We start from the raw sequence: 12,734 nt of genomic DNA on the forward strand, positions 1-12,734 counted from the left end.
CCCCCCTTCTTTCTGTCTATATCCATCTGCTGTCCTTTGTATTTCAATTTAAATTATAACAAATCCAGGGCAGATATCTTCTGGCTATTTGAAGGTTACTTGCCACAGAAGGCTCCAGTTCCCAGCCTGGTAGCCCCAGATGGTACTGTAATGCAAACAATAAAGACAACCTGATAATTCCTCAGGGCACCAGCTCTGAACACATGCAGAGGGCACTCCTCTTCCTTGGCACTGATCAGGCTTTTCTGTCAAGAGAAATGCTCTGAGGTGACAAGGACTCTACAACATTTTTATGCCCTTTCCAGAATCTACACTTTGCATAATGAGTGACAGATAAGGGTGGTTATCTGCAAATTTACATATGGATGCACACACAGACACACACACAGATACACATGCACATATTTTCTGAGGCCTAGGTGTTATGGCAATTTACTACTCCAGTCCAGATATTCAGCTTCTGCACCACTGCAGACATTTCTCTATTTCAGTATAATACAAATGCCTGGAAAGATATACCTGTTATGTCCGTATATGAATAGAAACTGCTGAGTCCTGAAACTACCCCTCGATGGAATATCTCTACATCCATGGTGAAAATGCATTCAACTGCTTTACTGCCAGTCAATTGTGATTAATCTTACATGGATAGATTTACTCACCTTGATTCAACCATATAAAAATTATATTTGGTCTTGGACAGTACTACTCACTTTAGACTTTCTTTACAGCCAGTGGAGAAATAATTCTCACCTGAACAATGGCCCTTGTAAAATAGGGGTCCTAAAATAGATGAGATAAAATGTTCTTAATGCTGAGGGCCTGAGATGAAAAATTTAGACACCTGATTTTAGATGACTGAAGTTAAATGAGAATGACCATTTCTGGGATTTTTGTTTGCCTTGTTTTGTCTCTCCACTAAAGATGGAGAAGACTCTGTACCACTATTTCAGTATTGTTCCTGAATATCATGTTGTGACATGTGGGGAGATTATGACTTTTTGTTTACCACACTCTACAGGGAGATTGTGACTTTTTGTTCCCCACTCGATGGCTAGGCTTTATAGATGGTTATCAAACCTGCCTTCTGTCAGTTTATTTTATTTTTTAATCCTGGCAGAGTGTTTTAATTATATCTTATCCCCAGAGCTCAGTAAATCTTCATATCCCTAATACTCCTACAACCAGTTTCACAATCTAACAAGTATTTCATTTTGATCCTCTGTAAGGAATTATATCACCTTTTTATGTGAAAACAACTGCAAAGATTTTTTTCCCCAAAGTTTTCTACTGATCTTTCTGGATGTTTATATTGTAAAAAACAGGTCGCCTCAACATTTCTACCCACACTTTGATGTCCATAAATGTTGAATATTAGAACTGTAAAAATGCTTATAATGGATAATAATGTAATATATTTGCTCAGTAATAACAAATTTAAACACATCATTTGTAAACTTAATGGTCTTTGTAGTTAGAGACTGAGACAAAGTACAATGAATGTCCCCATTTGTTCTGGTATATTGCCAGTGTCTTCATAGATGAGTTCACAAGTTGCAATACTAAGCAAGGAAGAACAAACCATTTAGGAGAGTATGGCTTGGGAGCTGGATAGCAAGCAGGGTGTATATGAACCATCCTGTATTAGGGAATTTAACTTTTCTGTGAATTAATTTATTGTAAAATTAATAAGAAAAAATGAGACATATTTTGAAAGGCAAGTCTATGAGCTCTGGTTCTTTGATTAAACGGTAAACAAAACATTGATAAATACAGTGAAATTGTAGTTGTCTGTCAAAGATATTCCTTAAAACAGTCTGCATGTTAGGAAGAAGATTATTAATAACTGGAGAGTTATATAGCTTATTGTTTGCTTTTCTTAAAGTTGTTCATAACTGACTGATTGATCATCCCTTATGCTAGAGCAAATGGAACATGATTGCAGTGGCAAACTCTTTTGTAACCTCTAAAATTCCAGGAATGCTTATTTCCACTAATAAGGAGATGGAATGTCCTTGTCATCAGGGTACTGTGCACCAATTACATGTAAATGTCCATTTTCTACTGAAAATTCTAATCATTATTTGCATATTTAAGAACAAGGTGCATGAAAGTTTAGAAATTAATGATCAAGTTGGCCAAAAACATAGCTCCAATATGTTAGCAAAGTAATAATTTCTCTAGCAGAATGAAACTAACTAAACCTCACTGTAACAATTTTGTAATAGCTCACTGTACCCAGTGGTTTTAGGAAAATTTAAAGAGACTGAATCCAAGACACTATTTTAAATAAATATTTGATCTATGTCAATAACTGCAGACACTTTTTCTCTGTAGGAATTCTCAACAGGGAAAAATTCTACACTGATTCTCTTATTTATTACCACATGTAGTTTGTCTATTGTCATAGAGCAAAGTTTTAATTTTGTGGTTTTGGTTTTAGTAGTGTTCTGTGTTTCTGACATTATTATTTTATTGAGATTTTGAAAATTCTCATGAAAAGTGTTTACCAAACTGGCAACACTCTAACTTTCTATTTCCTTATATAATCTGTACTGTATGCAACTGCCAAATCAAATTAGATGAACAAATATTTTGGTTGTAAGTAGTAAATGACACATTAAAGAGCAAGTCAAATAGTAAATAAAAATACACATTTTTTGCCAGTTTGTGGTGCCAGGCTTTAATGACACCATAAACCCATTGCTCATCTGCATGAAGCTGCCATATCAGAAAAAATGTTGCCTTATAAAGAATAAGTATTTTGGGAGATTTTTTTGCAAATGAGGGCAGGGAATAATGAAAAATCACAAACTGTTTTGCCAGAAGAATGACATTGATTTTAGTTATCATTGTACTGTTGTCTCCAGAAAGGATGATTACTCATCAGATCAACAGTAAAATGAATAACCAATGTTCCTTTCCCTGTGCATTCAAACCTTCTACTATTACCATAATTATAATTATTAATTATTTATATTGTGGTAGTACCCAAGAGTCCTAATAAAAATCTGGCATAAACACAGATGAACAGTGTTCTTGAATAAGAAAATTTAAGGTAAGTTTTGTGAGGAAATAATATTGACTACAGAAACTTGCTCCTAATCAGAAGAATTTGAGAAATACAATGACATTTAAGTCTTTTTCAAATCACAAATTTGTGCCCAAATGCAGTCAGATAAAGTTCAGCCCAGCCTATCATTCTTCCATATTTGTTTCGCAAAGACTACCTTTGGCATATCTAGGTTTAAATTTACAACAGAAAATATTAAAGTTAAAACTGAAAAGCCTATAAAAATTTGAATTCTGTGGCAGAAGAAAAGGCTCTATCTTATGTTCATGCAGGCAAAGAACATTTTCAAGCATAACTAAGTGAAGATAAATTCAGTCCATGCAAGGAGTAAATTTCAGTGAAATTTACCATAACAGACAAATGATATGTTCATTATTTCTGTCTTCAATGAATTATTTTAAAAGAAAATTAATAGATTTCATTGAATTTTCAAATGTTAACTATAGAATGCCATTTTGTAAAGACATCCTGAAATAAAAGTTAAAATATTAGCCAAGAAGAAGATCCCTGGGAAAAGAGAGCTTCTCATTAATTTCATACAGTCCTTCCAGTAACTAATGGACAGACAAACATATATATAAGTTCATAGCCAGAGATCAAGATTGGATCTGACAGCCAGTCTAAAATCCATTTTTTTGGCACAGAGCATTTCACAAATCACAGTTCCCTATTGCCCACAAAACTTAACACATGCAATACTGCAACTGTAGCTATATACCTGCATAAAGAAGAAAGAATCAATACAGCAGCTAAGAACACAGCATAAAGTATTTCTGAAACAGAAAAAAAACCTCAAACACATTCTCCATTTAGAAGACTCTTTGGCTCTGTTTTACAATTTTTAGCATAGCCATTTTGGACATGTTCATTATTCTGCTTGTTTAACATCAGAGAGGGGTATTACTTCAACTAAAAATATACACCATGGTTCTGAGTGACTCTGTGTTTATATTTCTCATCTGATGTTGCCCATTGCTCTGCGACTGAATACAAGGGCATTCTTTTCTGAGCTGAAGTCAAAAGGGTGATCTTGTCTCATCTAAGAAACTGATTGTACTGTTAGCCACAATCCATGGTCTTAAAATGATTATATTAATTATATTAATTATATAATTATAAATATAAATTATATTAAAATTATCATTTTAGTATAAGGTTAATGTTCAAGCTTAACACACATAGCACAGGTTTATTTTTCTTTGAGAATAAAATTTCTGAGTGGATCCAGTACTAAGTTTATAACTGGTCTTGCAATTACTGTGACAAACATGGTATAGTGCATATGAAAAAAGAAATAAAAAGTCCACCTCCCTCAGAATTATACAAAGACTGACCAAAATATATTAGTGAAAGATCAAAGCATACAGAGCAAGAAAATAAATATATAAATGGATTCAATAACTTCCTGATCTATTGCTCACTTCCTGTGCAACCTTAATTGATGATACTATTAGAAACAATATGTTTAAGTTACATTCCCTTTGAAAGTTAAACATTAATTTGCATACTGGGGAATTAATAATAACCAGAAATATAGTATTACTGTAATTATTTTTTAAAATATAATTACTTAATGATTTAGTGTATACCAAAATATTAAATAGCTGTTCATATGTACAAATACAAAGAATTTTTTTAAAAAAAACAATAAAGTGTAGCAAAACAGTAACCACTTCTCATCTAGGGCTTTTTGTGGCATAAAAATTCCTGTATTAAATATGTCACTAGCACATGAAGATGGATTAGTAAACAGAGTAAGCAACTCGATATTATTTATACATCGCACCTGTCATAAAAATCTACTATTTAATACACATGTAACCATCACATTTTTCATGTCTTTGAATAATTCATGAGACCCCCTAATGATTCCTTTAGCCCAAAATATGAACTGAAAATGTCTTCATTTCTTTTCCAGTCATTGCTGAAACCATTCTAACCTTTCTTTTTGCATGGAATCTCAGTTTTTGAAAGTGAATAATAAGACCACAGGTAGAACCATCACTCAGTGGATAGGGACTAGAAGTGAAGGCAAGGAAGAACTGATAATGTTCTGGAAATGTTCTTCTTCAATAAAGCTAAAGCACCTTAACATGATGGCAGGTGCCTATTGTACTATATGGGCAATTCAAGAGATTTGTACTACCCACTTATAAGAGATTTCTTTGTCTGATGAGGCCCTCCAGGATGGTCAGGATGGAGGTCTTGATCTGTAAGGAGAGGCTGAATGAACCATGGCTTAGTCATCTTGGGAAAGGGATAGCTTTGGAGGGGCCTAACAGCAGCATTTGCAAGGGATTATCAAGAAGATGGAGCGGGGCACTTCACAGTTGTGCATGATGGGAGGATGAGAGGCAGTGGGCATAAGCTGAAAGAAGGAAAGTTCACACAATATAGGGAAAAACTTTTTCCCAATTAGGACAATCAAGCTGTGGCACAGATTGCCCAGAGAGGTTGCATGTTCTATATATTTGAGGTTTTCCGCACCAGAATGGACAAAGCCCTGAACAACCTGGTCTGAGCTCACAGCAGACCCTGCTTGAGCAGGAGGTTGGACTAGAGAACTCCCGAGGTCTCTTCCACCTTGAATTATTCTGTGGTCATATGATTCTGTGATGTCAGCCTTCATACGCACAAATTAGAAACAATATGAAATTTATCAAATATAAAACTCAAAACTCTTACAAATATTGGATCCTACATACCATGTACAGACTTGTTTAACTGCCATTTCAGGGCATCTTGGGCTTTGTTTCTTTGCCTAACACAGCTGTGGCATTAAGCAGATGTATTATGCAGACTTAATTATTATCTGACATTTTTATATATCCAATGAGACATTATTCTAAACACAAAAGACAATTAAATTTAAAAGAAAATTATTTACAAGAGAGGAACAAATATAGTTAGATATATATATGGATAAGAAAGTTTATGTCACTTAGAAGCATGGGCTGTATGTAATATGTATCTTTGTCTTTTTTATGGCCTACATAAAGTTAAGTTTGGGTGTCTTAGCTATGTATTTGCATATACTGACATTTTACATCTTTAAACTGCTGGGTTTATATAATAATTTGTTTGTATGTATTTTAAACTACATTGTTATACCATTTTTTCTTCTAGATTTAAAATATGGGGTTTAGCTCTTCCATTTAAATTATTCTAAAAGCTAAGCAAGAAGTTACTGTAGTAGGTATTGTTTTAAGCATTTGCTTGCTAACAGAAGGCTGCAAGAGGCCAACATGCATTTGGTACAACTGTGACATTCTTATACAGTGCATCTGTCTCAATTATTAACCATATGAGATTGGTACAGCACAGACTGCTGAAAAGGAGAATATTGACTGCTTAGCTCTGCTGTCAAAGGAGTACAATGCACAGTGTTATAATGAATGCAGATTACAGTGATTGTGGTTGAACAAGAAACTTTTGAAAGATTCTATATACTTCAAATGCTTTAACAAGAGAAGTCTGAATGAGCCAAACCACTGATATTTTCCACTAAATTGCTTTCCATGTTCCTTTTTTTAATAGACTAATTTAGAAAGTCCTGACAAGTGGGGTGGTGATGACTTCTGTACAAAATGGTAACTATGCTTTTCTGTGATAAAGCCACAAACAATTTATTCTATTTACCTCAACTGACAATACAGTATTCTGTCAATAATGCCTTTCATCATCCCACTTTTCAACAATAGAGGCTTTAAAAATATCTATTTATTTCATGTAAAACTAAACAACATGTTTATGTAATGTAAAGTAAGGGTAAATGTTAGTGTAAAAATAATTATAACAGGTCCAACTTCTTAGGAAACAGAAGAAGGGACAGTTCTAAATCCATTTGGTTTTGTATTTGGAAAACTTCTAACGTATTAGAATATAATATGAAACATGACAACGTATCTCAACTGCGTTACACTGATTAATCTTTATTTAAATACTCTCTACTTCATATTCCCATGTTTACTGGTTAATTTTTACGTACCCTTTCTTCCACTTTCTCCCCATGGCTTTTCATTGACAACTGGTGCCCTTTGTATTGCCACTGAGCTGCAATAGACTTTTTCAGTAAGGCAATGCAGCTTCCTGCCTGTTCCATAAATCCTTTCTCATATCCACTTCCACTCAAAATTTTCTGTCTACCTTTTTGCTGTCAGTCAGAATTTTCTTTTAACTTTCTTTGGGTTTTGGAACCATCTTTATTTTCCTTTTTTTGAGCATATCATATCATCACTAATGTCTAGGCCACCACAAGTTCCAGTGAAGAGATGAGTTCACTTTTAATTATTAGACTACTATAGGAAATTAACCTTACAATTGTAACAACAAAATGCACTCATATATCCTATCTTGTGAGGCTAGAAAGAAAAGCAGTATTTCTTGCTTGCCTCTCCTAGAAAGAAAATATATCAATCTACTAGTTATGATAAAATGTGGGCCAAGGACCAACTCTTGAGTGTGCACAGAATACTGTGTATATTGTACCTATTTTTAGTTGAATATTATTCATTGAATACATTATTTAGAAAATGTTGCTGGTTTTCAATGAATAATTTATTCAGTTTTGTTGCTATCTTAGCCCTGCTTTAATTATAACTCATAGTGCAGCGCTGAAGCAAGAGAGATGAAAACGATAAACCCAACTATTGCTAGGGTATCTAGAGACTTAGGGCATTAAATATCATCAGTCTGAAGCTGAAGTTAAAATCCAGCTGTTTTCAACTTGCGCATATTCTCTCTTATTACTTCATGCAAGTTCTTTTGTTTTAGTCTCTCCTTCTTTTTTCCCTCTCCCTCTCTGCTTTCTGTCAATTTTTGTCTCCATTTCTCTACCGAGTATTTTCTAAATGTCCATTCTGACTTTCTTGTGTCCTTTGTATTTTGCCAGTCATCTACCTCTGTCATTGAGCCCTCATTTATTGATATAGAATAAGGGTAGTCTAGCAGACCACTTGAGAGTGAACAGATACTTCATAAAACACCTCTAAATTTCTTAATTTTTCACTGCTGATTCAGCTCAGTGGAGTAAAGCTACACTAAAATATTTCTAGGAGCCATTTTATTTCCTTGTAGGTTTCTAGTAAATATTTACAGTTCTATGACCACTGTATTTCAATAGGTCCCACATGAAATCATCATCTGCTCTTGCCTATCCTTTAACTCGGGCTAGAAAAATACCATAATAAATCTGCTGAGTTTGTTTGGCACCATCCACAAAGGCAAATTCATAGAGGAGAGAAAGAGATAAATCAACACAGATCTATGCACCAATCTTTAAGCAAGCTATAAAGTCAGTTATGTTGAACTAAGTATAGAGAACAGGAGAGGTTGCTTCCATCGAAGTCAGGCAGTAGTGTACATAACTGCTGACATATTGGAATTGAAGAACAGCTCAGACAGTAGGCACAACATTAGAAATCATTCAAAATTACAAGAGAATAGGAATACCTATTATAACCAGTATAATCTCTCAGAGCGCTGTTATCTGGACTTCTCTGCAATATACTAATGCTGATGTGAGCCATTTTGCTGTAGCTACCCAAAAAGGGAAAAAAGATGACAAAATCCTAGGCACTAAGTATAATGTTTTGAAAACATATGTCTTTGAAAAGTTTTCAAAAAGTGAACAGGTTTCTACTATCAAAAAATCTCTGCATATCTTGTATTTGGACTCAATGATTTGCATGGGACAGAATTTGTAAAGTGAGCTTTGTCTGTACTGTAAAGATTTCATATTGGATTGTCGTCATGCAAAAATAGTATAGGAGGACTCGGATGGAGTTCCTTCCCAGCTGGGGTTCCTGGGCACTGTAGGAATGCAAATTATAATAATAGTAATTATTTAAAAGATAGACAGCCCAAAGGATGTTCTCTGGTGGTCCCAGAAGAAAATAATAGAGGTTATTATTCTGAAGCCTCTATCTCTGATTAGAACATTTAAATACAGTTGCATCTGGAACTTCAACAAAATACCATTTTTTGCAGCAGCAGCAGCACATGATTCATTAAGCTCTAACACCTGCAATTTAGTACAGTGGAACTGAAAATGTCGCAGTCAGGTATCTGTTACTGCTTAAGGTCTGCGAATAATGTAGTAAATGAAAGTGCGTCTCAAAGAAAAGTTTCATTGACTAAAGTAAAATAAATATTTCATTCCCCCCTCTCCAATTAAACAGTTAATTACAAGCACAGTGAGCATAAGCAAACATACATATATATATGAAAACAGACACAGTATTTGTCTTCTACACTACTTAACATTGTAAGAGATGTTATGTAACACAAGGTACATAAGTAGCCCTTGTCAAGAAAAGGCTGTTTAACGCTACCAACACAGACTACCCCAAATGTAATAAAGACAGTTTAAAAAAATCCTCTGCATTTCTATTTACAGTCCTGAAAACCTTGCCTACTGATATAAGACATTATCAGCATGTCTCTGCTTCTTCATCAAAAACTTTTTAGACAATAAATGTAACCACTAATGTTCTTTGAAAATTGCACCCCATTTTAGCAAATCTGTACAGAAAAGGGAGAAATGAAATTGTTACACTGAAATTATTTTTAAAATAGAAATGCATCAATTTAGGTAGCTACTTTTCACATATCTTCCTCATTTCTTAGCTCCTATGCAAGATTACCTCGCTATAAACTATAAACATATAAGTCATGCTCTAGGAAACTTTCCGAAAACACATAATAAAATGTTGCCTATTATAATTACAACATCTGTTCTGCAGCAGAGTATTATAGAGTTCCATACCAATAGCATGGCTCAGTGTCACAGCTGGACTTGTATCACAGATATAATCATTAAAACTGTATTAAAGGATTCTCTGCAATAATTTATATTATATTATATTGCTTGTCTCAAGCTAAAAAGACAAATATGTTTGTTCACCCAAGTATCATTCTATATGCAACCAGCATATTGTTTAAAGATTTAACTGAAAAAATAATCATGAGCTACCTGACACATGTTCCACAATTATTTAGCAAGGTTTTTTTCCATTAAATGGTATTATCTTTAAAACTGTTAGTGATTTATTAGGCTCCTCAATAATACGTGGAAAAAATACAGTACCCTCAACACTAGTTTTTCCAAAGATAAGTAAAATTAAGCATAAAGGCCTAAATATCACGCATCCTTCAGCTGTACAGCTGAAGTTGAAAACAAGATAGTAACAAATCCATTTTAATAGCTGCATTATGAGACCTCAGGTAAGTTTTTTGAATAATATTCAAGTACCTGTATCATCTGTTAGGAAAACTGCAGTGCAGGCATGTAGCTCTTAAACAGAAAATCAAAATCGCAGCTGACGAGCAGGACAGAAAATTATAACAGACCTTTTCTAGCTCCCTCACCAACTGGCTGTTGAATTTTCTAGGTAGATTAAGTCATGGAAGATTAAGACAGAAGCTTTGCTCAGAGTACCTACCAGGCAAGAGAAAGCAAAATACAGCACTCCATTTACAATAATGTACTATGTAAAACCAGAAAAGCTGATTGGTAAAGCAATCATCTTAAAAATGTCCCTGAAGACTATAAATATAACACTATTATATTTTATACTGGAGCTCTGTGGTATGACGACAACCCATTAACTCAATCAGAATAACGACAGGAGGGCCATCAGAATGATAAAGCCGTTCTAATGAAATGCAGACAAAGATTAAAAAGAATTAAAAGTGACAAGTAAAATCCATTAAAGGACAGCCTTTAGCTACTGTAATCAAAGGATTATTACTTACCTTGTCAATTAACAGCTGTGTGTCTATTTTTTCACACAACACAAAAGACTATGCCAAGTGTAAAAAAAATCATTATTAATAAAAGGCCTTTATTTTTAATTTATTTGGCTTGTGCATGTACATCGTAAGACCTCCAAATGAATTGTGTACACAATTTTAGAAGCTGTAACACACAAAATTAACCACAGTGTTCTGCACTATTACTGCATTTAAAACTTAGTCTTACTGGAGAAAGAAAGTAATTACAAATGGAATCAACTGCAAGTGTATTAATCAGTGCCTTTAATTTGTGTCTAACATTAGAAAATCACACATGCAGAAATGCTCCATGTATTTTTCACTTGTTGCCACTGTTTTAACCTATACTTTGCAAAATATTTCACATAACAGAAGATTCCACTAGGGTTAGATTCTGGGAATTGCAAAGGCAAACTAATTTTCAGTTCATTAACCTTGAAAATAATTTACAGTAGAAAGTAAAACTTTAAAAAGAAAAGGAAAACACAACTTAAACACAACAGGGAAACCTGTGCCTTTGGAAAAGGAAAAAGTGTCCCCCGTGGGTAATAAGTCAGCATAGGTTACATTGCATGAACATAGAAAATTTCATTACAAAGACTTTTACAATCAATATTAGATAATTAATATAATTAATAATACCAATAATGCTATTAGATGAGAGTGGAAGAGGTCACAGCTTTCCTTTTTTAGGTGTTTATAACATGTGACCATAATCTGTATTGTTTCCATTATCTCTATCATATTGTCTCTACTTTGTGCTGATTCCAAGAAGTTCTAGGTTCTTCCAGCATGAGAAAAATCATGCTATAACTCCATGCTTACACACCCATATCCTTCTCTCAGACAAATTACTTCTACAGGTCAAGTTTAAGTTTTCAGTCATTCAACCAGATTTGTTCAGCAGCACAAGTATAACTAGATGAACAGCTGAGCTGCTTACACTTCTATTAATGCTGCACGTCTGAAACTTAATCTCTACTATTCTGCAGACATAAAGAGAGAAAACTCAGACACAATAACGTCAAGTATATACATTTCAATCTAGCTAGATAAAACAAGAGTAACCACGAACAAAACATGACCCAAACCCCTATCTAAATAAATGTCAGGATACTTTGTTCCCCCAGTACTTATCATTTTCATATCTTTGCCATTCCAGATCTATTGAGACAAATCTAAAAGGTGTCTCAGTAATCCTGGCTGGAACACCAGTGAAATGCTCCTGATGTTTGGTTCCACTCTCTAGTTCTTGACATTTCAGATGATGGTAAAAAATGTAGGTATTTGTGAGATATCTGAAAGCGTGAAAAAGATGGATGGGCCATCGAGGCCATATATATATAGAATGAAATTAATGAAAGACCAGAGTATTCTGTTAGTGTGTATTGCCTGTTTCTTTGACAAAGCAGATATTCAATTTTCAGTTGTTAAATATTTCACTGGTCACATAAAGCCAGTTCACTAACAAGTATTGCTGTTTGCTGTTTATCAGGAATGGAACTTTCTACCCAACAGGGTCATAACCAAATTAGAAGTCTCCAGATGTATCTAGAAACCCCCTCAAATCCTTTCTGCTGAGTGTGAAAACACATCAGGCAGTTCCATATGTGGGTGCCCTTAGGCAGACTCCAGGTTAGAAAAAATAATTTTGTCATAAAGTGCCACATAAAGTCTTTTTCAGGATCTTTTTAGACAACCAACCGGTCCATCATGAAAATACTGAAAGATGAAAGATTTCTGTCTTCTAATGTGAGATATGTGAACAATGTTTTGAAGGCACTAATACTTCTTATCTTCAAGAAACTTGACTTTGGAAACAAGCTCATCCCTCTAAAATCAATATATATATATTCTTTTATGAAAATCTGTAACCAAAACTAAACTA

The 12,734-nt window shown here is 34.1% G+C and overlaps 1 protein-coding gene across 1 annotated transcript in view; it reads right to left on the minus strand.

Moving 5' to 3' along the window:
- The window catches only part of ZNF804B (zinc finger protein 804B), a 70,079-nt gene extending 59,621 nt beyond the window's left edge, over positions 1–10,458 (minus strand). Inside the window, exon 1 of the mRNA XM_026842629.1 lies at positions 10,326–10,458. Within this exon, the coding sequence (XP_026698430.1) occupies positions 10,326–10,334 (9 nt within the window). The 5' untranslated portion in view covers positions 10,335–10,458. The remainder of the gene's footprint in view (positions 1–10,325) is intronic.
- Between the last annotated feature and the right edge of the window lie 2,276 nt (positions 10,459–12,734).

This window comes from Athene cunicularia (assembly GCF_003259725.1).
Source record: "Athene cunicularia isolate RWA chromosome 2 unlocalized genomic scaffold, athCun1 chr2_part1, whole genome shotgun sequence".
In the NCBI taxonomy this organism is placed as follows: Eukaryota; Metazoa; Chordata; class Aves; order Strigiformes; family Strigidae; genus Athene; species Athene cunicularia.